At 37.2% G+C, this 24386-nt stretch overlaps 1 protein-coding gene across 3 annotated transcripts in view; it reads right to left on the reverse strand.

The window, feature by feature from the left end:
• The window catches only part of TMTC2 (transmembrane O-mannosyltransferase targeting cadherins 2), a 231758-nt gene that overhangs the window by 86766 nt on the left and 120606 nt on the right, over positions 1 to 24386 (reverse strand). For all 3 annotated transcript variants that reach the window (XR_006104119.1, XM_042469025.1, XM_042469024.1), the window contains one exon: positions 7665 to 8493. Coding sequence is in view for 2 of the 3 variants with exons in the window: in XM_042469024.1 (XP_042324958.1) it covers positions 7665 to 8493 (829 nt within the window). In the remaining variant the exon portion in view is untranslated. The remainder of the gene's footprint in view (positions 1 to 7664; positions 8494 to 24386) is intronic.

Raw genomic sequence — 24386 nt, forward strand, 5'->3', positions numbered from 1 at the left:
ACACCTCTATTACTTACTGAACTTGCACCTGAGTTTGCAAACTAATTTTTCTCGAAGTCACCATAGGGAGATCTTTCAAAAAATGGGAAATCAATGTTTGAGTCTTCAAAGTGCTCAATCACAGTATTTTTTTTCTCTTTTCCCCTGTCCCTTCAAAGACATTATTTAGCTACCTAGTGGCTTTGATACTGGATCAGTGCATAATCATTATTTCATACTGGTTAATCCTATACTCAAACCTTTAAACTAATTGTAATCTAAAATAATTTTACATATAATACTCATGTATACTGCAAGCCCTGAAACAGCAAGCATTTGGAATTATACACAATATACATGATGCCTACTTACAAATTCATAGTTTTCACCATAGTTGTGAGAGTGAAGGCTTCCTCTTGATACTGGTAAGGATGAAGCTGGGTGGCAGGGCCTCACCTGATGATTTAGCTGAGACCTAGAAGCAGGATGACTCATTGTCCAAAGCACTTCCAAAGCTGACCATATAAATCTTCCTCATTATAACACAAAACTCTGAAACCGTAGTGAGCAACTCTGAGACTGACCATAATATCAGAGAGTAGACTCTATCCCTTTCTCTCTTCAGGAAAAATGTATTGCCAGTAACAAGAATTTATTATTATTATTATTAACCTTTATTTATGAAGCGCTGTAAATTTACACAGCGCTGTACATACAATCTTTTTAGTTAGACGGTTCCCTGCCCTCAGGCTTACAATCTAAAAAGAATGCTCTAATTAATGTTGTTGGTGTGTGTCTTTAAGCCATTTTGACTTATGGTGAATTTAAGGTGAACCTGTCACAGGGTTTTCTTGACAAGACTTGTTCAGAGGGGATTTGCATTGTCTTTTTCTGAGACTAAGATTGTGTGACTTGTCCAAGGTCACCCAGTGGGTTTCCATGGCTGAGGGGGGATTCAAACCCTGATCTCTAAAGTCATAGCCCAATGCTCAAACCACTACACCACACTGACTTGTTTGTTCTTCCTAATACTCCTCATATACTGTTGTTGTTGTTGATGATGATGATGATAATGCTGACGTTGTTGTTGTTGCTGTGTGCCTTCAAGTCATTTCTGACTATGCTGACCCTAAGGTCACCTATCATGAATCTTTCTGTGTTTGAGAGTGTGTGACTTGGCTAAATTCACCCAGTAGTTTTCCATGGGTGAGCAAAGATTCAAACCCTGATCTCTAGAAAAGAGGTCCAATGGTTAAACACTATGCCATGCTGATTCCTACTGATTACCTGTTGCCATCAAGTCAACTGCCTTATTGTGATCCTATGAATGAGAGATCTCCAAATTACCTTTTTATCAACAGCCTTGCTTAGGTCTTGCAAACCCAGAGCTGTGGTTTCCTTGATTGGGGTTTCCTTGATTGGGTTTATCGATTTGTAGCCCATATAATGACAGGGGAAGTAAAACTGTGCCAAGCAGCCATATTTAACAGATGCATGAACAGTGTTCTGATTATTTATACAATATCTGGTGTGATATAGGTTGAAGCTTTCCCATCTAATGCTACAACTTCTATTCCGTCATCATCATCATCATCATCATCATCATCATCATCATTATTATTATTATTTGTGGTGGGGGGGAGGTTCATCTTAACATAACTAAGCACAAATTTTGGTTAGATGATATGGCCACCCAAAGTTTGTGTGGGTGAACTATTTTCTTACTAAAAAGAGAAAAAGATGCCATGATTCTTTCATACTCATTCTTGCTTGATTAAAGACAATATCCTTAAGTAAAGATTGTCCAATGAACAAATTGCCTTCAGAGCTAACTGAGACAACTCAAACCATCAGAGTACCCATCTGAGTGGCTTTTTCAGGATGAGGCTTAAGGATGTTGGAATCAACAGAAGTGCTGTTTTGTGTTTTTTCAACCACTGTGCTGTGGTGGATCTTTTCAATTTGACATGGTAATAGACAGTTATATGTTCCTGTTTCTACTTCTACTCTTTCACATTTACTCACTAAAATTATTTGACTTTTAAGGGTTAATTTTAAAATAAATCCCCCCCCCCGAATACAGTAGGCTGCCTTTACTGAATCAGATATTTGATCCATCTATCCCAGTATTATATAAACTCTGAGTGGAAGCTGCTCTACAGGATTCAGCCTGGGCTCCTTCCTAGCCCTGCCTGAAGATCCCAAGAGAAAATTCTGTTCTCTCATCCAGTGATTAACTAAAGCATCCCCTTCTATGTCCTCTTTATTCTACCTTTGCTGCCTGCTTGTAATTCCCCTAGCCATTTCATAGCCATTCCATTTAAGTGTTCTTAATAAATTAACTTTGCTCAATTCTGAAATAGCATACTGTCTCTTTGTATTGCCTTTTGGCTTTACATTTGGACTAGGACTACCAGTACAATTGGTCCTTGGGATCTGCTGCGGTTATGTTCTAGGACCCACCATAGATGCCAACATCTGTAGATGCTCAGGTGCTATTAAATACAGTGGATAATAAAATGGTGCATAAAATTGCAAAATCAAGCTTTGCTTTTTGGATTTTTTTACAAAAGCATTTTCAAGTCATGGATGGTTGAATCTGTGGATGCAAAATCTGTGAATATGAAGGGCTGACTGGATATTAGTTCTTTACTTGGACCCCGTGAGTACAGCACTAAATATTGTGCACACAAGTTTAAATATTGTCTGGAAGTGACTATACATTTCTGATGTAAGATAAAACTCCAAGTGAGAGAAGGGTTTACAACATTTGTGTTATGCTTTGCCCACCAGCCAGACATAGGCAGAAATATGTAATATTAAAGTGTTTCCACAAAACAAAGTGTGGGGAACATGAAAAAAAATCTAGATCATATTTAGAGGTGCTAAGGCAACAAAACGTCTGAGCTTTCATTGTGTGTAACACAGCAAGAGTTATACAATTCTGTAAAGCTATTTGATATCTGGAACCAGGAAATCTGTCAGCATCTTTTAGATTAATTCTGTTACCAGAAGGCTGAGCTTGTCTTTAAGTTGCCAAAATAAATGCACTGCAACCCATTTCTTAATAAATGAATGGTTTCTATATACTCACATTTTAAAACTAATCTTCTTAACATATTGATTTTGCATATAAGCATATATTACTAATGTTCCTACTAGCTCAATTCTTGTTATTCTTCTAACAACTTCCAATTATCCTCTTTATTTTTTTTTTCCCATTAAAGGCTTCTTCATTATGGCTCATTCAGCCTGTCACGGATCAATTTATCCCAACATTTTAGGAACCATGACCTACAAGAATTAACAACACATGAGTTACTTGCCTCACCAGTCTGGAAGTCTCCCCCCCCCCCCCCCCCCCCCCTTTTTTTTTTACCAATCTGATAATCACTTGTGACACTGTGGTGATTATACACTTTCTTGACAGTACCACTTTCTTTCAGACTTCTTAAGCTGCTTTAATTAACCACTTCCACATGCTCATACATTAACTATATGCACATCTGACTCACAAATTCATCAAAATATGTCATCAAAATCCTAAAACAATGCACAAAATGCCCTGAATATATCAAAATAGGAAATTGACTGCATGACAACTGATTAAGAGGTGGTCGTCTCTATTCCCAATGCAGTTTCCGAGCTGATGACTGACAGCTTGCCTGCTAAGCTCAGGGTCAAACAGAATGGCCTTTCCATATGACAGTTTTTAAGGCAGCAGTTCAACAGTCCTTTCAGTTGGTTCTCCTGGGCATATTTTTCCCTGACACTGAGCAAATGTGTGTGTAGCTCATTTCACTCTACTCAGAAATGACATACATAATATTAAATTGCACTTTACAGATGCTGCAGTGCTGATGGGTGAGGGCTATACTGCTATTTTCCTACTGTTTTTAAGTACTTGTTAAGTACTAACTGTGTGCTGTAAGCATTTCTGCAATTTCCCCAAATTTCTCTTTTAATTTAACCCTTTTTGCCACACTTAATTCTTGTTTCCTGGTGAACATCTGTTCATCCATTATAGTAAGATCGATAAGAATTAGATCAAGCTCGATAGATAGATAGATAGACATTCTAACTGGCTGAAGACTAACTGCTGGGACTAACAGGTAACACTCTCTATAAGGAAGGAATGATCAATCTCTCTTATAGCTAGGTAGTAAGTCAAAAAAGTAGTAACTCTACAAAACACAGGGAATGAACAAAGTGGCTGGAAGACTAAAATATATATGAACAGAGGGAAGATGAATGGGGTGTATGCCCATGGCCTGCACCTGCACACCCCCATGTGCCCGTATCTATATTCAAGCCAATGGGGCTTGAATATATACGAAACTCCATTTTTGTGTGGGGTCCGGAACGGATCTCCCATGAAAAAGGAGGGGTGACTATATATTGAAATCACTTACTGTTTAGGAAAGAAAGAGGTATGGTTACACAGGCTCTCAAAGTGAAACAGTAAACAAAGATTACATTCCAGATTCTACATTGTACATATTTAGGTAATTACACTGCAACTGCACAACGCCACTTTTCTGATGCACTAAATAACTAATTGTCTGTCTGCCAAAGTGCCTCCTTACTGTCTCATTGGGCAACAAGGAACAAATAATGGCAGTTTCTGCAATCCCAATGAATAAAGTAGTAAAGTGAAGGCACCATCAAACAGTTACTCACCATCCAAGAATAAACAAGTGCATGGCTAGAATCATGTTGGTTTCTCCCAAATAGAGGAGATTCATGGAATCAATAGTTGAATGGCAAGTCAACATATTGATAAATCTAGCTGCTTCTATGTCTCTATTCTAGTCAGGATTAACAACAGAATATAGATCCATGTGAAAAGATTATAGTTGTGCAACTCTGCTTATACATTCATGAATATAATATATTGATGCACAACAGCCAAAAAAAGTACAATCATGCATGCAAGGGAATTTACACCTATGCATGCCTTCTACAGGATATCTTCTAATGCATAATTTATGTTCCATGATTCCTCTATGTAACAGCATTATTAAAACCAGACTCTTTTTTGTACCTGTTTCAGTCTCCTTGAATGAATAATAGTAATAATAATAAAATTTATTTATGTTTCTCCGCCTCTCCCAGTGGATCGAAGCGGGGTTACAGACTAATTAAAAGCACAACGTGTTTACCTCAAAATTCAATTAAAAGCAGCTAAAAACAATAAAATATCCAACATATCAATCAATGGTATCTATGACAAGCTGCTCTTTGGGAAAGGAAGAGGACCTAAAAACAGTGGTGTAGATTCCCTCTGCTATGCCATCTCTACACCACAGATGTTTCCCATAGTCCTTTTGCTTTCTGAGGCAACTTCAGCTACTAACGGTGCACAGAAATTCTCAATTGGGGATCAATGGCTTAGTTCTGCCCACTGCCCTTGGAACTGAGCCAAGGTGTCTTCTTCAATCTTTCCTTCCTTTGCTCTATTGTTAAATAAATAAATAAAAATTGCTGACTTCTTATCTCATTCAAGAAAACTATAATTGGAGAATACTACATACATTACAGATAGTAATTTTTTAGCCCTGCATTTCTGGCCAAGGATTGCAGTGCTCATTCTTTGTATGCAAAAAGGTTAGATGCAATGCTTAATGCATCTCCAGGTTGAGATCCTTTTCAGATTGTTGCTCACTACATATAAAGAGCAGTGACAGAAAGGGTAGTGCAATTTTTTTTTACCTGCTCTGGTGTTCATTTTGAATATCTGAACAGGGTTTATCACTATTGCCCTACTAATAGAATCAGAGAAGAGGTAGATACAAGCAAGAACATATGACAAATGAACAAAAAAGGACTGCCACCGTCTCCAGTTTCAATCACTCTAATCCTTCTGCTGTCTGGTAATTGAAGTTGCATAAGCACTAATTTATTCCCTAATGCTATCAAACATAACAATAAATTCTGTCAGAAAATTTTAATGTTACAAAAATCAGAACACTTTTAGCATTTTTTTAAAGAGAGAAAAATTCTAAATGTGGTAGGATGGATCCAAACAGTTCCAGATATGCTTTTGTCAGCAGAAAAGAACCTTTGGAGGCAAGCCATTCGTTTATAAAAATTCCTATTTGTATCTGAAGTACTGAAATTTTTTTTAACCAGAGGATTATGCCAATATGTATTTGAGTCTTTATTTTTATGCTGCAATTAATAAAACTGGAAAGTTTTCCTAGCACTTCTAGTTATATGGTTTTCTCTGCTACTTAAGATAAGTACCATATCTAAGGTTCTGCAGTATACTTTGAAATAACATTGTTCCATACACAAACCACTTTGATTTTGCCTAAATCCAACCAAAACTTTCCAGGCCACTGCCACACACCATGTAAAATAAAGACAAGCTGTTCAGTCAAATTTCTGGCTGTTAATTGCGTATGTTTCCCTAGTATTTCAAATACCTATAACATGCCGCACATAGGAGATTAAATGTTGAAGCTGACAATAAATCTAAATGTTCACATGAGTGTTTACAAGGCCAATGCAACTTTAGGCTGCATCAATAGAAATATAGTATATATAGATCAAGGGAAGTAATAGTGCCACTCTATTCTGCTCTGGTCAGGCCCCACCTGGAATACTGTGTCCAGTTCTGGGCACCACAATTTAAAAAGGATGTTGAAAAACTGGAGCGTGTCCAAAGGAGGGCGACTAAAATGGTGAAGGGTCTGGAAACCATGTCCTATGAGGAATGACTTAGGGAGCTAGGGATGTTTAGCCTAGAGAAGAGAGGGTTAAGAGATGATATGATAGCCCTGTTTAAATACTTGAAGGGATGTCATATTGAGGAGAGAGCTGACTTGTTTTCTGCTGCTCCAGAGACTAGGACCCGGAGCAATGGATGCAAGCTACAGGAAAAGAGATTCCACCTCAACATTAGGAGGAACTTCTTGACAGTAAAAACTGTTCGACAGTGGAACACACTCCTTCAGAGTGTAGTGAAGTCTCCTTCCTTGGAGGTCTTTAATGCAGCAGTGGCAAAAAAAATCAAGTTCTTCAAAAACCGCTTTTGAGCTTTGATGTAGAGGGCTCTGGATGGCCATCTGTCGGGGATGCTTTGACTGAGAGTTCCTGCATGGCAGGGGGGTTGGACTGGATGGCCTTTGTGGTCTCTTCCAACTCTATGATTCTATGATTCTAATACTGAAAGAACAGTATTAACAATGAAGTAAGGGGGGAAGGTGGGTCACATCACAAAAAGTAAAGGGGAAGTGGAGAATTTACACGTGCAAAACTCCTACATATGCTTAACTTTAAAAATGTAATGTACACACACTCAAATGACCTTGTTCTTCAGACATACCTATATGAGATTCAAGTATTGGAATCTGAGCCATGCTCATGGGAAAAATCCTGTTCATATGGCTTAACAAACACCAGTGCAGAAGTCTCTAAAAGTATACAACATGTTAACTAAACCTTTTCACTGGTTCTCTGCTTGCCTTTACTGTGTATGAACTGAGTCCACTGAATATGTGAGCAACAGGAATTCGTATTCCATTTGTTATACGCCAGTGTATTTAAAACTGTCTATAAATGCACACATGAGACATATTTTCCAATGAGAAATGTCAAATTCACATTAAAAAAACCAAAATTCTGTAAAGTAGAATTTATCACAAATTAGCAAAATAACAAGCCTCAATGGAGAACATTACCTTTAGCTGGATTTACTTTTATCCCTGACTTATACAGCATCTCTTCGTTTTGCCAGTCCCCATTCCTGACAAAAGTCTTGAGTCCATAGAAAAAGATTAATGCAGCAGTGGCAAAAAAAATCAAGTTCTTCAAAAACCGCTTTTGAGCTCTGATGTAGAGGGCTCTGGTGCCCACAGTGATCAGAAGGCAGAAGCCCATACTAGGTATATACAAAACACGCTCTGCTATCACAAAGCCTACATAGAAAAACAAGTTTGTGGCAGGAATAAAAGGAACAATTAATAAAGATAAAGACAGTACTACAATGTGCTCAGTTGAAGGAAGCTGTAACCTCTGTGGCAAATGTTTGTTAATGCCATTTTCTTCTTTAGATACAAAGCTGGACTTGAGTTCTGAAGTTTTATACTCCATTTCTGAGGGGCAGTTATGCCCATTGGTGTTTGGCTTGCCATTTGTCACATTTTTCCCATTGCATTCTCTTTCTTTGCTGGAGCTTTTCAAACTGGTATAAGCAAGAAGGAGAAGTCCAGCATAAAAGGCCACTGTGTGTAGGTTCCTCCAGTCACTGACTGTTTTAAGAAGAGGCACAGCATCCATAGACCAGTCAAAACTAAGGGTGTCTGGGCACAGCAACAGCCAAAGGTTTTTGGTTGGCAAGTAAAAAAAGGTGAGAGTTCGTGTTAGAAATCTGTCCGAATCAGCGGCTGGGTTGTCAGAATTGGAAAAGCTTGGAGGTTTGTTCCCCATCCAGTAGAAGCGAAGACCTAGCAGCAAAGCTCCCCAGAAGATTAGTAAACCAATGTTCAAAAGAAGGGGCAAATTCTTCCTCTGGAAAGGAAAAGAGAATAAATAAATAAAATGTATATTTAAACTGCTGAAATTAGTTGTGTAAAAGAATTAGCTGCACATTCCTGAGCTCTGAAAAGAAAAGTTTAAAAATCCTAGCCTAAAATAATCTGAACTTTTCTTTCCAGTTCAGCTTTTTCAGGGCTATCTTCTCTGTTTTCTCTTATTCAGATCTAAAATGTTCCCCTGTATGAATTTATAGAAGTGTTTGTAATCTGTAAACCCTTTTTGTTTAATTAAAATGGCACTACTATTTTGTTTAACTAAAAACAACACTACTATTGTGTTCTTGTGTGTTTTGAAAAGTTATTTCTGCCTTACAGCAACCCTAAGGATGAACTATCATGAGGGGTTCTTGGAAAATTTTAATCAGAGGTTGGCCATTGTTTCCTCGTAAATCTGAGATAGTGTGACATGTCCAAGATCACTTGTAGTAGCCATGACTGAGCAGGTATTGAAATCATGACATCTTGAAGTCCTGGTCCAGCACTCAAATCATTGTATACCACAATACTGTTTTTTTATGTATGAGATATATAGAAGCCTAAATCCCATCTGATCTTGGGGGTTAAGCAAGGTCAAGGCTGCAAAGAACTTAGAAGGGGGACTAAGAAAGGGACTGGGAAATAACCTCTGAGTATTCCTTACCTAAGAAAACCCTATGAAATTCATGAGGTCACTACAAACCTAAAATTGACTTGAAGGCACAAATGCATGCACACATGAAATATATATACTGTGGTGCCTCCCAAACTGTTCATTTTATTCTTTTATTGAAAAACATCATTATCTCAACAAAAATTAATTCTATAAATAAGTGTCAGTCATTAGTATTTCATCACACCGCAGCCCTATTTTATCTTAACCCACTTCATAAAACCTATTTCTCCACTCAGACACATATCAGTTCCACAGAAGAGCCATCTAAACTCACATTTACACTAATATAGAGGCAATCAGCATATTGAGTATATGTCATCACCTTTCACATTCATCAGCACTAATTTGTGTTTAGGCTTGAACATTTAATACAATGATGGAATTATTTCTCTCATTTTAAAATAACAAAAGTGTTACCCTGTGCTTTTTAAAAATTCTTTCTGCTGGGGCAAGATTGGAGTTCTGTTCAAAACAGCAGTTTAATCTACACTGAACTGCTCTGTGTGATGCATGAATTTACATACATAACCAAAATACAGTAGGCCCTTGGTATTCACTGAGATTTGGTTCTAGGAACCCCCGTGGATATCAAAATCCGTGGATATCAAAATCAAGTCCCATTAAACACAATGGCATAGTGAAATGGTGCCCCTTATACAAAATGGCAAAACAAAGTTTGTTAATGAAATTTATATTATTTTTTAATATTGTCAAGCAGTGGGTGGTTGAATTCATAGATAAAAAAATCTGTGGATGCAGAGGGCTGACTGTAACCCCAAGACATGCATTTTATTTTTATGTTTAAAAGCTACCACTGTAAACATAATAACAAATTAACTTTTGTAAGCAAGTCCAGTTGGTTCCATTTTAAATTCATTACAAATTATCCCCCACTCCATATTGCAAACATATATAGAAGGAAACAAGAGGTAATTTACTTTTTAAGGAGTGAATTGATTAATGATTTATTTGATGAAATAGCAGAAACAAGAAGTACATTTTAAAGGAACTTTTCAGTTTATTTTTTTTGGGGGGGGATGTAATGGGATGGTATTTGTTTGAATTAACAATCACTTTCATGTCATATAATGCATCACTGCTATATTATGGATCCTCTTCCATTTGGTTTCTAGGCATCTACAAAGAAAGAACTTCAGTACTATTTCTTCACCATCCCCCACCATGTGTTCACATCACATTCACTGAGCACAAAAGAAGTTTAAGTCTTCCAAGCAATACATAATCTACCAACAATAATCCAAATATTGGCCAAATGTTCATGTGATGCTAAGCAATTTTTTGTATTAGCCATTGTTCATTGGGTGGATGCGGTGGCTCAGAGATTAAGTCTCTAACTCTGACAATTGCAAGATCGGCAAGTCAGCAGTTTGAGGCTGAAGTGCCACATGATGGAGTGAGCTCCCATCACTAGTCCCAGCTTCTGTCAACCTAGCAGTTCAAAAGGATGTAAAAGTACAAGTAGAGAAATAGGTACAATTTGGTGGGAAGGTAACAGCGCTCTGTGCAGTTATGCTGGCCACATGACTCACAGAGTAGTCTTTGACAATGCTGGCTCTTCAGCTTAGTAACGGAGACCATCTCCTACAGTTGGACACAACTTGACAACCTTATCAAAGGGGAAACCTTTACATATGCATATTTTTCATTGGGCTAGCCAGGAATTGTTTCTCAGAGAACCAAACAAGTGTCTTCTCCATTCTGGTCTCTCTCTGCCCCACCCATTTGGACTGGTCAGGGTGGGGGATTTGGGGAATCAAGTTTGGAAGTTGTGGTTGTGGTTCTTGTTTTGGCCAAAACAATAAGTCTTAGGTCAGCAAGGGCCATTTTTTTAAAAAAAGCTTTTAATTCTGGATTGTGGGTGGCTAAGAAATCATTGTTTGCTTATATAGGTCGGTTTGAACAAAATAAAAACAACAATAATTCAACCAATAACAATCTGTCGTATCATTTTATGACACTAAAAATTACGTTCATTTAACAAAATGGCTAGATTTGTTATGAGCTCTCGTGCCATTTTAAAGAATTATTTATATGAGGCAGAACTGGTCCTTACTACAGGGTTCAGGATAAATGAACCATCACCTGCCAACCTGCTCCTGTATCCCAGATTACTGACTGCCATTGCTAGTGGAGCCTTCTATATTTCCACTGAGCCCTATTATATTATTATTATTATTATTATTATTATTATTATTATTATTATTATTATTTAAATTCAGTTTCCCAGACTAACTGGTTTGAAGTAGGCTTGATATGTGTTGGATTTACATCAGGGGGGTCAAGGGTCAAATCCATACATAGCAACGAATCTACTGGCAGTCCTTGGATTAGTCACTATCTCGCAACTCTGCTTGCTTCACAGGAGAATGTCTTCTGAGTTCCTTAAAACAAGAACAGTTAAAAACTCCCAAATACTAAAAGTTACTAATCAGCACTGTCACTGCTCCAGGCAACTGGTGATATGATGTCTTGTGATAGCTCAGTAGGAAAGCCTTTCATTTCATTGCTCAGCCTGCCTAGACATATATACATTTGTTAACAAATCATAGCTTTTCCATCAACATCTAAGCCTGAGGGCAGGGAACCGTATAATTAAAAATAATATTTGTAAGCCGCTCTGATAGCGTTTAGGGCTGAAGGGTGGGGTATAAATACCATAAATAAATAAATAAATAAATAAATAAATAACCAATCACAAACCCTGAAACAGTTCCATTAAGAATTACATTATTATTATTATTATTATTATTATTATTTTACAAAAATTCACTCTCTTCAATATATGAGAGTTTAGTATGACAGAGAGAAAGAGAAGGAGACAAAGTGACATACAGACAAAACAATGAAGCAAAATATTATATATTTTGAATGCACAGAGATAAATCATTTTTCATTCAATCAAGGAGATATAATAAATTATCATGGACTTTAAAAAATAACTACTCCCCCCTATATAGGATTATGTCTGATGAAAACACTAAAAATAATAATTGTACTTCCCATTAGTAAAAGTGTTTACCATTTCTTCTTTCTGGCTGTAAATTTAGAAAAGCCCAGCAGGAGGCAGAATCCATGATAACGCCTGGCAACTAGAATTTGGATTACTGTACTCCTGAGTCCTAATCCAACCCATCTGCCATATGCTTTGACACCCTTATAAATCCTCTATCCTTCATCAGCTATAGTTCTTGTCTGGGAAAGAGAATGAGTGAACATAAGATGATTGAAATGCCACACAAGATTGCTGTGTTTTTTATCAGGGTTAAACTTCTTAGGGCTTCACCAAGGCCAACCCAGCCATAACAGGTGCTACAGAATATTATGTGGTATTGGATTGCTGTTTCATAACTCAGCACTAAACACTATTGAATTAATTGCCCAGCAGATTGCCCTGCACTGTAACCTTTGTCATTGTAAAGCCCTCATTTCTCTGTGGCGTATGGTGTTTCCAGAAGGCAAGCATTACTTCTTCTTTGCTCTTTCCTTATCCCTTTAGAAATACATTCTAAAGATTTGAAAAGGCAATATTAAGCAGGCAAACACTCAAAATTCACATGAATCTTTCAGAAGAGGTGCATATTCCATCTTTTAAGAAGAAAGAAAACCCCTCCAGATATGTTAGGGCAAATGACTGGAGAAAAATTAGTATTAGATCCAGGTTTCTTACTAATTTATATCATGCTGTTCTTAATAATTTCTCAGACAGTTTAGCTTTTGAAGAATGTAAAGAACCTGCATAAGGTATGAGTTACTAGAATAAGATAAAAATGGTGTACAAGAATGAAGGAGTAGAATGAGCAAGAGGCCATATTTTACTTCTCATGGTCTTCTGGCCAGGCCTTCAATCTTAGAGCCATCAGGACCTAAGGCTCATGTATATAAGGGACACTACATATAATATCCAGTGACTTTGTAATACTAGAAGGAGATACAGAAAACAAAAACATGTTTTTAAGCACCATACTACATGTTCTCTTTGCATTGTTTCTTTAGGTCTCTTCTGTACATGATTTGTGTGTATACTTTGCAGGTGAAAGCTAAAATGTTAACATACCAAAATACTAAAAAATATAGACTCTTCAGATGATTTGTTTTTAGATTTAAAACCAAAATTTTAACAGACAGCTTAGAGGAAGCAAGAAATTTACAGTTGCTTAGAAAATTGCATAAAAAATAGTTATCTTCAAAGCCAATTTTGGACAAATCAGAGAATTCTGTAACTCTCCAGATGTTGTTGAACTGTACCTATCAGCAATTATTGCCCACAGTGAGGGATGCTGATAGTTTCAGTCTAAAAACATCTGCTGCACAACTCCCACCCTGGGAGTAAATGTCCTTGTAAATCCAAACTAGATGAGACCCACTGAATCAATTGGAACTTGAAAAATCAACATTTATGTGGTTCATTGGGTCTGCTCAAGTTACAAATAGCAACTAGATTTAAGTTACAGTTTTAAAATTAATTGTATTAATCCCATAAATACTCATCTTCATATACTTCCTTCAGAAGATAGTATGACTTACACTAGAATTCAGAGCAAACAAAAGCATTAAAGTCTACGTGACATGGGCAAACAGCATAGGAAACCAACAATACATCTATGATAGTGGAAACCACTGAAACACCAACTAGAACACCACTAGCTTTCAGTGTCATTGTAAAACTTTCTTACTTGGCCTCCCTTCATGTATCTAAGGATATGAGCTGGTCAGCTGCATGTTTTTGGCACTTTAACCAGCTTTAAACTGGAAATGGTATACTCTTCAACAATTAATTGTACCCAATAGCTTTTAAAGTTGGGAAGTACTTGATTTTGGGCTAAACATTTGAATGAAGCAAGTTTTTAAAACCTTGGAAAGAGATGAAGAAACAAACTGAAGTTGACTGGCTAGCAGCTTCCATTTAGTAGCACCTTCCTTCACAAACAAAAAACAAAACCAGAAAGAAAATCTCCATTAAGTGTATATGCCGTATTTTAGAACAGTAATCTTTGTTGGAGCACCAGTGTGGTGTACTGGTTTGAGCACTGGACTACCACTCTAGAGATCAGAGTTCAATTCCCTACTTGGCCATGGAAACCCACTAGGTGAACTTGGGTGAATTACACATTCTCAGCCCCATAAAACCCTGATAGGTTTGCCTTGGGGTTGTCATAAGTCAAAAATGACTTCAATGCACACAACAACAACAACAACAAAAACAACAACAGCAAATCTTTGTTTGATAAGATCACTCTCTATATTACTGGATTGGCAGTAAAAGAGGAAGATTCTGATCTAACATCTTCTGTTCAGAAATGTACAAAACACTGTAGCTCCAAGAGTTGGAAGACTCACAAAATGTGCACAAACAATTGTGCCAAAACTTACATTTGTTTGCAGTATTAATAATACCTAACAGTGTCAGTGCTGGAGCAAAGCTAAGCCAAGAAGCATGTTTTATTTCCAACAGAGAGAGAAAAAATATGTAGTACATTAAAACTGCAGGAGGGGACACACTTTGCAGAGAATTAACTAAATGGATTTTATGAGCAAAATGTCATTTAATCCCAAATTAAGCCTCTGGAAGGTCTAAGCAGCTTTAACAATCCAGCAGTGGAAAATCTTCCAACACTGAATTCTATTTGTAATATAAATAGCAAGTTGGCTCTGAGGTTGACAGAAAAAGCTATCCAGATGTAACTGAAATCCAATCAACTGAAGTACCTGCCAGTCGTCAACTGAGTCAGCAGTATCTATATTTCCCTTTTTATGTACTGAGGTATATGGATTTCTCTTCAGTATCCTCATATTGAGAAGATGCAGAGGAAGTGACATGATAAACTGTTTCAACATGTTACTTTTGCCACATGGAGAAAACTGGAAATGGCTGATATATAGTTTGAGGTAGCATGGATTTTAACTGTCTCACTGTTCTTCCAGCTCTCACTATTTTTCTGCCTGCTGTAGAGATAGGCTGTTGCTAGTAATCAGGTTATGTGTGCAACAGATCTTAGAAATATATCCTCATAGTGCATATTCAGAAAAGGTTGTGCTTTTGGATTACATTAAAGCCCAGCTATACATGATCTCCAGCCAATGGTGGTGTAAACTGTAAGGACTAAATCATGGTGGGAATCATGCAGTCCTGCAGATGTTGTTGGATTGTAACCCCTAGATTCCTCAACATTGGCTATGCAGGTTAGAACTGCTGAGAGTTACAGTCCAGCTACATCTGGAGGACTGGATGATTCTGATCCTGGATTAAACCTAATTGCTAGTCCTAGCTAAAGCAGACCCACTGAATCAACTACAGAATGGTAACACAACACTTTTGTAAATTGTACATAAGTGGGAAATGACTTGAAGGCACACAACAACAACAGGTTCAATTAAAAATTGAATGTAGGCCTATGTGTACATATTCTTATTGTACCTATTTAATTTGTCTGTGGTTTGTTTACCATGATGTGTGGACCAGGAATCCTGACTTCTCTCTTCTCAGACAAGCCTGAGTTATATGGAATCATTTGTTCTTGGTTTATGACTTTAATTTGTCTGGGAAGAGACACATCAGAAACAACATGTATCACGATAAACAAAATATGTAAAAGAAGTCCATGGTTTGGTTAGTCTCCACTACTTTGCAAATTGAGGGATTAGGCATCAGCACAGACTTCTACAAATTGCTTGAAAACTAATGTTTAATGTGCACCATTACTTCCCTACATTAGGTTCAGGCACATTGCAGCCCCAAGGCATTTTTGTACTCCTTGACAAACCCAGACTACTTTTTGGGGCTGTTTTTCATCTTTTACATAGGTTGCAAGTCTTTTCTACAATTTTTTTTAAAGTCAGAAGGGGACGCCTGGTCACATCAGGGTTTGTTTTTGTTGTTTTTGTTGTTTTGAGCTTTGGGGGAATTTGTGTTTTGTTTTGTTTTGTTCTTTTCATGGGAACAGTTTTGACTCTCCATACTGGCCACAAAGTCCCCAGGCTTAGAAAAAAAATGGTACCAACTTTTCAAAGTTGTTCATCCTTGCCTCAGTCATATGCCTGTACATATTGGCTATTGTTTTTGTACACCATCTATATATCAGCATGAGCAACATTGTCACGTGATATCTCAGTGCAAATTGGACCGTAACTTTTATTTAAAAATGCTTTGTCTGTATTAGGAATTTTGTAAACTTTAAAACAGCTCTTACAGTTTGTTGGTTTGCAGAAAGCTAATATAAAAAACAAACAAGAGATCTATAATTGACAAGAACAGTCTAGACATAATCAGATGATAGAAATACAGGGACTTAATGTTATAATATGATTTAAGTTAGTTTCGTCTGGTATCTGCATTTCTGTAGACCAAATTAATAAAAGACAGGTTTCCATTAGCAATGTTTCTTTTCTTTTCTGCTGTTTCCCTCATTTCCTATTTATTGTACTAAGTGGAAATAGGAATGAAACACTATTACGAGAAGAATGAAAAGAACAAATTAAATTTATCTGCAGCAAATACCATTTTCTTGCTATGGGTAATGAATACTGGATGATCCACTAAACAGAAATGTGGCAAGTCAGTATTAAAGGGGGGAAATCTTTACACAATTGTGAATCATAACAAAGAATATGCAATGATTTGATTAGTAGTGGACACAGGAAGAATTGTATTTCAAAGCAAGCTATTTCATAAATGTGAGTCATTTTAACAAATAATGTTTCTTTTAACATAAGCTGGTGCATGCAACATTCTTAACAGGGTTTGATCATCTTCTTATAGCACCAATACCAAAGCTATGGAAACTTAAAAAGTGAAAGGGGGGGGGGAGACAACCTCTGTGAAGTGGAATAATGCAGGGAACCAAGATTGTTGTTGAATGAGTACAACTGGAAAGGCAGTTACATTCCATTTCACGGTACTGTAGTTGACATGGCGACTCATTCTTCTTTGTCCAACTAATGTCTGAAAATCAAATAGTTAGCAATCTTTTTCCTTCTAGTAGCAAGCTAATTCTAGAAAGCTAATTCTAAAGCAAATTTATAGAAGCTGAAGCACCTAAAGAGTTCAATTGCTGGATCTACATGAGAGACTGTTGGAACCCCTAACCTATTATGCCATTACGCAAAAAGCTATTTGAATGCCAGCTTTTGGAGTAATCTTGTTTAGCTTTAAAATAAGAGATTTAGCCATTCCCGCCAGGGAGCACACTATGCTTGAACTAGTTTAGCTGTGAAACAGTTCAGTCTTTAAGGATGAAAGCATTATTCTTTGTTTCTTTTGGAAAACAGCATGCATCCTACAATTTCTGTTCATTTTTTTAAAGGTTGATTATAATGAATAAGATTCTATATATTATAAAATGAAAGCAATTTTAAAAGCAGAGATGTAGATTCAATAAGGTAAGAAGAAAAGTAACTGAATTTTGGGAGACGTTGGAATCAGTCTTCATTGCTTTCTCTTTAGCAGGTTTTCTCAAGTGCAAATGTGTTTCCAGCAGTAATGAATTAAATTGCAACATTCTTTTTACTCTGTGTGGTTCTGGTGCAACAAGCCAGCCATTATGGAATACATTCCTGTTTCATTAATGAGCTAAGCTTGGGAACCCAGCATTTTGGAAACATAAAGAGACAATTTATAATGAGACTTCAACTCAGTGGGAAGGCTGAGGAGGGCAGCCTTCCCTCAAAGTTATCATAATAGAAAACACTTTTACAAGTGAGAGGCCTACTTCAAGAGCTCCAAAAGCAACCAGTGTATGAAGAGGATGTATTATGTTACATACATGCCCACCTTGCTAGGTTTCAACTAAACTGAAGGCACTTTTGTGTCTTCTTAGGCTTTTTGGTCAAACTGGTGCCAGATTTACATAAACTAGAGGTGGGGGTATGCAAAGCTTCCTGAGCAGAACAACTCCAGTTCATTGCCTCAAAATGTTAAGAGGACTATTAGGCTTCACAGCAAAATGGCAGCTGGAAAATGAATGACAGTGATAGAACAGAGTTTTTCTCAGATTTCCAATTGGGGGGGGGGGGATGAAGCATTGCTCATTACATATATTTTAATAACATATGCCTTCAGGTACATTACATATTTTTGTAAGAGGACTGTTATTCAAATAAAGTCATCAACACATCTTATTTGGCATTCCTGGGAGTTTTAAGATCAATTCATGAGTTAAAAGAAAGCATAGCAAAAGCCGAGAGTTATGCAGGAACTACAATCACATGTGAAAAAGGTACTCTCTCCATGGTACCAGATTTTTAACTATCCCAAAAGAAAACAGCTGCACAACAGCTACAGTTAACCACATAAAAACTGTCACAACACCAGCCAAATAGGCTCCAACGAGAATCCATCATATCCCTAGCTTTGGTTTATGGTCTTGAATCATGTGACAATCATTTCACAAAGTGTTTAAATGTAATTATGAAACCAAATGTAAACATAAACACATATGGGTAAAAAGGATGTTACATAATGACTCTCCCATCCAATGATGATTTTAAAAACTCAGTGCAAACTATCAAAGTGGCTACCATAGCCTTCCAAATTAGTCACCAATATATGCTCACAGATCATATACAAAACACTGAAAAGGAGGCAGTCTTCCAGCTGGATCATGAAATCAAAGAGACACTATTTTCACTTTTCAACACTAATATGTAGGACTCATAATTGTTCTAGCAATTGCAAAAATCTTTCCTGTCTGGGGACTGTTCACGCAGTCCTGCACAAATGTTTACACAGTCACTTAACTGGGTCTTGTCACTTATCCTATCTTCACAAGGTATAGCACAGATCTTCAGCCTTAGTCATAATGTATGTAATTTCTGCTGATACAGCTGCAAGCCTTGCATTTTATGACTGAAAATGAAGCAGGCATCCTCTAGGAGTTTCATTTTGGGTTGTAATGAATGTATAAACATTTTGCCACTTCTGGCCTGTCTTCTATATGATGCCTACAAATGCTGCAGATGTTAAGAGCTCTGCCCATGTGTAATATGATTCCCCAACTATTTGAAAGTGGCATTAAAAAAAAAAGAACACAGAGGCCATAGGCAGATGATAGTACATATGCTTTGTTACAGAAGGTCCTAGATATAAGGCCCTGGCACTCCCAGTTGAAAGGATTAGGTAGCAGGTGATAAGAAGGGTCTCTCTGGATGTTAAAAACATGTTGCCAATCACACAAGAGCCTAGTCAAACAGTCTGATCTGGTCCAAGGTCAGTTTCCATGTTTCTAAAAGCTTTGTGCTAGAATCCTGTTAGGCACTCCACTAGACCAATATTGTTGTTGTTGTTAACTGCCTTCAAGTTGATTGCGATTTATGGTGACCCTATGAATAAGAGACCTCCATGACAACCCTATCATCAACAGCCCTGTTCAGATCTAGCAGACTCGGGGTCATGGCTTCCTTGAATGAGTATATCCATATGGAATAAGGTCTTCCTCATTGCCTACTGCCTTGCCAAGTATTATTGTCTTTTTAGTGAGTCATGTCTTCTGATATATGCAAAGTACAACAGTCTTAATTTAGTAATCTGGGCTTTTTTTTGGTCTTTTTAGTCATCCATGGTATCTGCAGAACTCTTCTCCAGCACATCACAAAAGAACTGATTTTTTTTTTCCTGTCAGCTTTCTTTACCCTTGAGCTCTCACACCCGTACATAATGATGGGAATTACGATGACACAGGCAATCCTAACTTCAGTGTTCAGCTGTATAATTTTGCACCTCGGGATCTTGTCTAAATTAATACAGCACATCATTTTGAAAGTACACAAGACCCACACAGTGTTCACATGGACTGTGGAGAATTAATGGATCACTGACCAATAAATCACTGGCACTTGGTCTGGCACAGGGCTATGGCACTTGTTCTGTGGAATCCAGTGTAACTATGCTGGCATGTATTTATGATACACTCAAAGTATAAAAGTTCTTGGCCTCAGGATGTTTGCATATGTACAGTTCAAACCAGTTCCAAATTCTATTTTACTGAAGGAAACTTAAGTCCAATCAACTAAGTCATATAGTCTCATGGGTCCTTTATGTACCCATAGTCCTTGTGGGTACTGTGCAGCTGTGTGACTTACTCTTGCCTGAAGGCAAACAAGGCTTCTGTATGTCTTATATTCTGTTTGCCTTATAACACTGCAACATAAGAGTGATCCATTTACTCAAACCTGCATTTTGTTTTTATTCATGGATCATATGCTGTTTTAAAAAGTTTCTGCTGATAACACAGAGACCTCATGTATATTTTGTGTAAGGTAAAGTAGGCAATCAGCCAGCATAATGTAGTAGTTTGAGTATTGGAGTAGGGTTCTGGTGAGCTTAGGCAAGTCATACTCTCTCATCCTTTGATGAAGGCAAGGGCAAACCCCCATTGAAGAAGTCTTGCCAAGAAAACCCCATTATATGTTCACCTTACAGTCACCATAAGTCAGAAATGACTTGAATGCAAACAAGGAGGAGGAGGAGGGGGGGGCAATAGTGGAAGAACTGAAACAATACTACCTCTAGCCAAGATACCAATTCAGATATTTATAATTGTATTCTTCCACTGATGCTTCCTTACTCAATGTTACCAAAGGAAACAAAGAAAAACACATAGATAAACATGAAAAGATGATAAATAAGATAGAAGTCACAATGCTTTCATTATGGAAACTACTTTCCTGTTTTTATTTTAATGAATTCAGGCTACTAAATAATGATGAAGAGTTGTTGCCGTGAGGGGAAAAGTCTAGTTCCCTGCTTTTGGGAATTCACCTTCCTTCAATACAAAACACACACATGTCTAAAAATAATACCACCGTCATCATGTGTACATTTGTCTACACTCTTCCAATTTTTAAACACTACCTCATACCAATGCAACATCCTCATTCAGGAAGTTCAGAGACAGATCAAAATATGTTCATGTAACAGAAAATAAAAAGGTGAAATGATAGCTGATAAGTTGCCAGCAGTCAGCCTGGGAGTGCATAAATTGTTTTCCAAGTGGTTCCCAGCAAAAGAAAGAGTATACAGAAATAGATCTCAAAATTTTAGAAGTTAGCTAAATACTGTCATTTATTTTTCTCTTGAACTGCAATATTTTTGTGCTACATATTTACTTTAGATTCTAAGCATACTTCAGCAGACATCTAAATACATTCTTATTGAAGACATTCAAAAAGCATCAGAAACAAAGCGGGAAATTGCAGTTGGAAAGGTACAATAAAAGAAAGCCACCAAGCCTAACTTTAGAAAACAAAACACATATCCTCACTCAGTGATCCAAAGAGTCTGTTTGTTGGCTGTCCCTTTTGAGTTCATATTCGCAGTTTGTTGCACTGGTTATAATTTCCAAAGGGACTTAAAGTAGAGCTTAAGGTACAGCAAAAGGGTAATCATGCAGCTCAAAAGGAAATGACAAGCTGAGAAGTTTGGTGCTCTGTCTTTTATTACAAAGAAGTCTTGTATGGCTGAACACAGAACTTTGCTGGAAAGATTGAATAGGAAGCAAAAGGTTAAAGGACCAAGCTGAGAACCAGCTGGGGAGAAAAGAAGATTATTTCCATTACTTGTGATGCTGAAAATCAGTTAGCAGGCAAGCTGGTAGGGAGTTCATGACACTCAAAGAAGGACACTCTGATGTTTATAATTCAAACCCATAAATATGTACCCATTTTTGCATGCTTATCTAAGCTCATATAGATTAATGACCTTCTCCACCCCAAATCCAGGTAGTTGGGTTATTTCCCAGACACTTCTCCTACTATCTGCACTGGGAACACAGCTGGATTCAGCTTTGCACAGTGCCCAAGGCACACTATAGTTTGCCTCTTCCTCTCCTCATGTGGAGTGTGTGTGTGTTTGTGTATACACACCACGCTGGGAGTCAGTGTGGCATAGTGGTTTGAGTGTTGAGTCTGGAGACTAGCGTTTGATTCCCATCTCACCCATGAAACCCACTGGGCAACCTTGGTTAAATCACACTCTCTCAGCCTCAAGAGAAAGCAATGTTAAACCTCCCCTGAACAAATCTTGCCAATAAAACCTCATGATAGGTTCACCTTAGGGTCGCTATAAGTTGAAAATGACTTGAAGGTGCATCACCTTATCACTCTGTCAATGCAAAGAACAGAGGGGAAAACCAGGTAAGAATTCAAACAAATAAGAGGACAACTCTGCTCAGTCACTACTTTCTCCATGGGGGAGAATGGTTTTAAAAAACCCACTACTGAGTAAATAAAGCCAACACTGACTATACTCTAGCTATATTCTTGGTGGCTAGCATATCCAAATATAAATAATTTCACTCCACAGAGCTTCTTTACAGGTATAGATTAAAAATTATCCAAATTGTCAATATGAAGCAGAAAGAACACAGTTAATGTTACAAAACATGGGCATTTGTAAGCTTACAGTATTAGTACAAAACAAGATTTTTTGGAGAGAAAAAACAACAACAGAAAGTTCTAACTGTGCTCCAAAATACTCTAACCTTTTTTCTTTTTCTTTTGGTTTTTACTACAATATTTGCAGTGAATTTGCTATGTATGAGCTGCTTCCACTGCTATAGCTTAGATGCATTTTGTTCCCTCCTCAAGGCCAAACTGTAATGGATAATAGTTTATTTTGATTCAGCAACGTTGTTTAATAAATCTTGCACCTTACTAAAGACAGCATCATATGACCTTTTAAATCTACAGTGTGAACATGAAAAAGTGAACACAATAGTGAAAATGGAGACCATCCTAACTTAAAGTTCACCCATGTAGGGGGGGGAAAAGGAAAAATAAACAACTGTTTCTACTGCATGCATACACAATCTACAATACATATGTACATTTTTAATAAAGAAATGACCATGGAAATATTACAACACCTGCCACAAATTCCAATAGAGAAAACTTCTAAAACAAGAGAACTTACTGTATCCTACTGTTTTTAAAAATGAACAAACAAACAAAAACCTGGCAATATCTAGTCAATTCTAACTCTCTAACATCTAAGACTCACTGATTCTAAACTTATCTTCAGGATCAAGACGACACAAAATCAAACCATCAAGAAATGTTTATTAGACAGTACATGCCAAAAGAATACAACACACCTGCACCAACTGTAGACTTGCCATCTACAGATCTCTGCTTCCGTTGGATGGCAAGACCCATCTTTTTCAATGGGCACATGTGCATGCTGCTGCATGCATGGACGTGAGCACGACCATGCACGCACACCCATTGAAAAGACTGGGATGTAAGCAAGGGACTACTGTATACACAAATGTTATCAGTGTGTGATAAAATATCATGTACTTTATTAAACAGGTTGTCACATTGACATCTCTAATAAATAATTTGTAACAGGACAGGGAATTTAAGGCCTGGATCCAGTGTGTATCTGTGTAACGTACAACACTTACCATAATTGATCTTGTTACATTTGTCATAGCATGATCCATACGGAGAGTAATTTAACCTTGTTTCACTTCATCTTTAGTTAATTCAGAACTGCTATGTCTGCCTCTGCTTCAGTTTTCTGTAATCATTATATTCTGTAATAAATTAAGAGGTGGCTAGTAAGAGCAACTTGCTTTAATGATCTAGAGTAATCCTCTGATCTGACATGGTCTTTTGCAATTACTGCAGCTCATTTCTGTGTGGTAAATTACACAAGACCATTCTGTCACTCTTAAAAGACATCATGCATCCATCCTTGTTTTGCTAATAGCCAAACTCATGAGATTAGACAATTTATACTGCAGATTGCAGTAATTGTATAAGCTCCTAAAGGTATGTGTCTAATGGGAATTCTGTCTCATTTAGCCATCATGCTCCAGCTGAAGAACTTTCATCAAGCTGTCAATCATCCCCTAGATTAGTTTTCAACATTTGAATGCCTGCTGAGAAAAGATGGGTGGTGTTTTATCAGATGTTCCAGCTTCTCCAGGTCAAACTCAGAAAAAGCCAACAAGGAAGTTGCTTAGTAAGTGGTGATTCATCTCAATATACAGTAAATTCATCCCAGGTGAAAACTTATGCATTTCTGTAAATTATCTTTTGTATATTTTACACATTTAGCCCAGTTCCTAATGGCCACACATATGCTACCATTGATAAAAATTACTCTTAAATGCCAGAGTCAATGAATAGGAAAACAACAGCTATTGGGATCTGTGTCTAATACATGCAGACAGAGTGGAATAAGGCGGAAGACAAAT

Source organism: Sceloporus undulatus, chromosome 5 (assembly GCF_019175285.1).
Source record: "Sceloporus undulatus isolate JIND9_A2432 ecotype Alabama chromosome 5, SceUnd_v1.1, whole genome shotgun sequence".
Taxonomy (NCBI): domain Eukaryota; kingdom Metazoa; phylum Chordata; class Lepidosauria; order Squamata; family Phrynosomatidae; genus Sceloporus; species Sceloporus undulatus.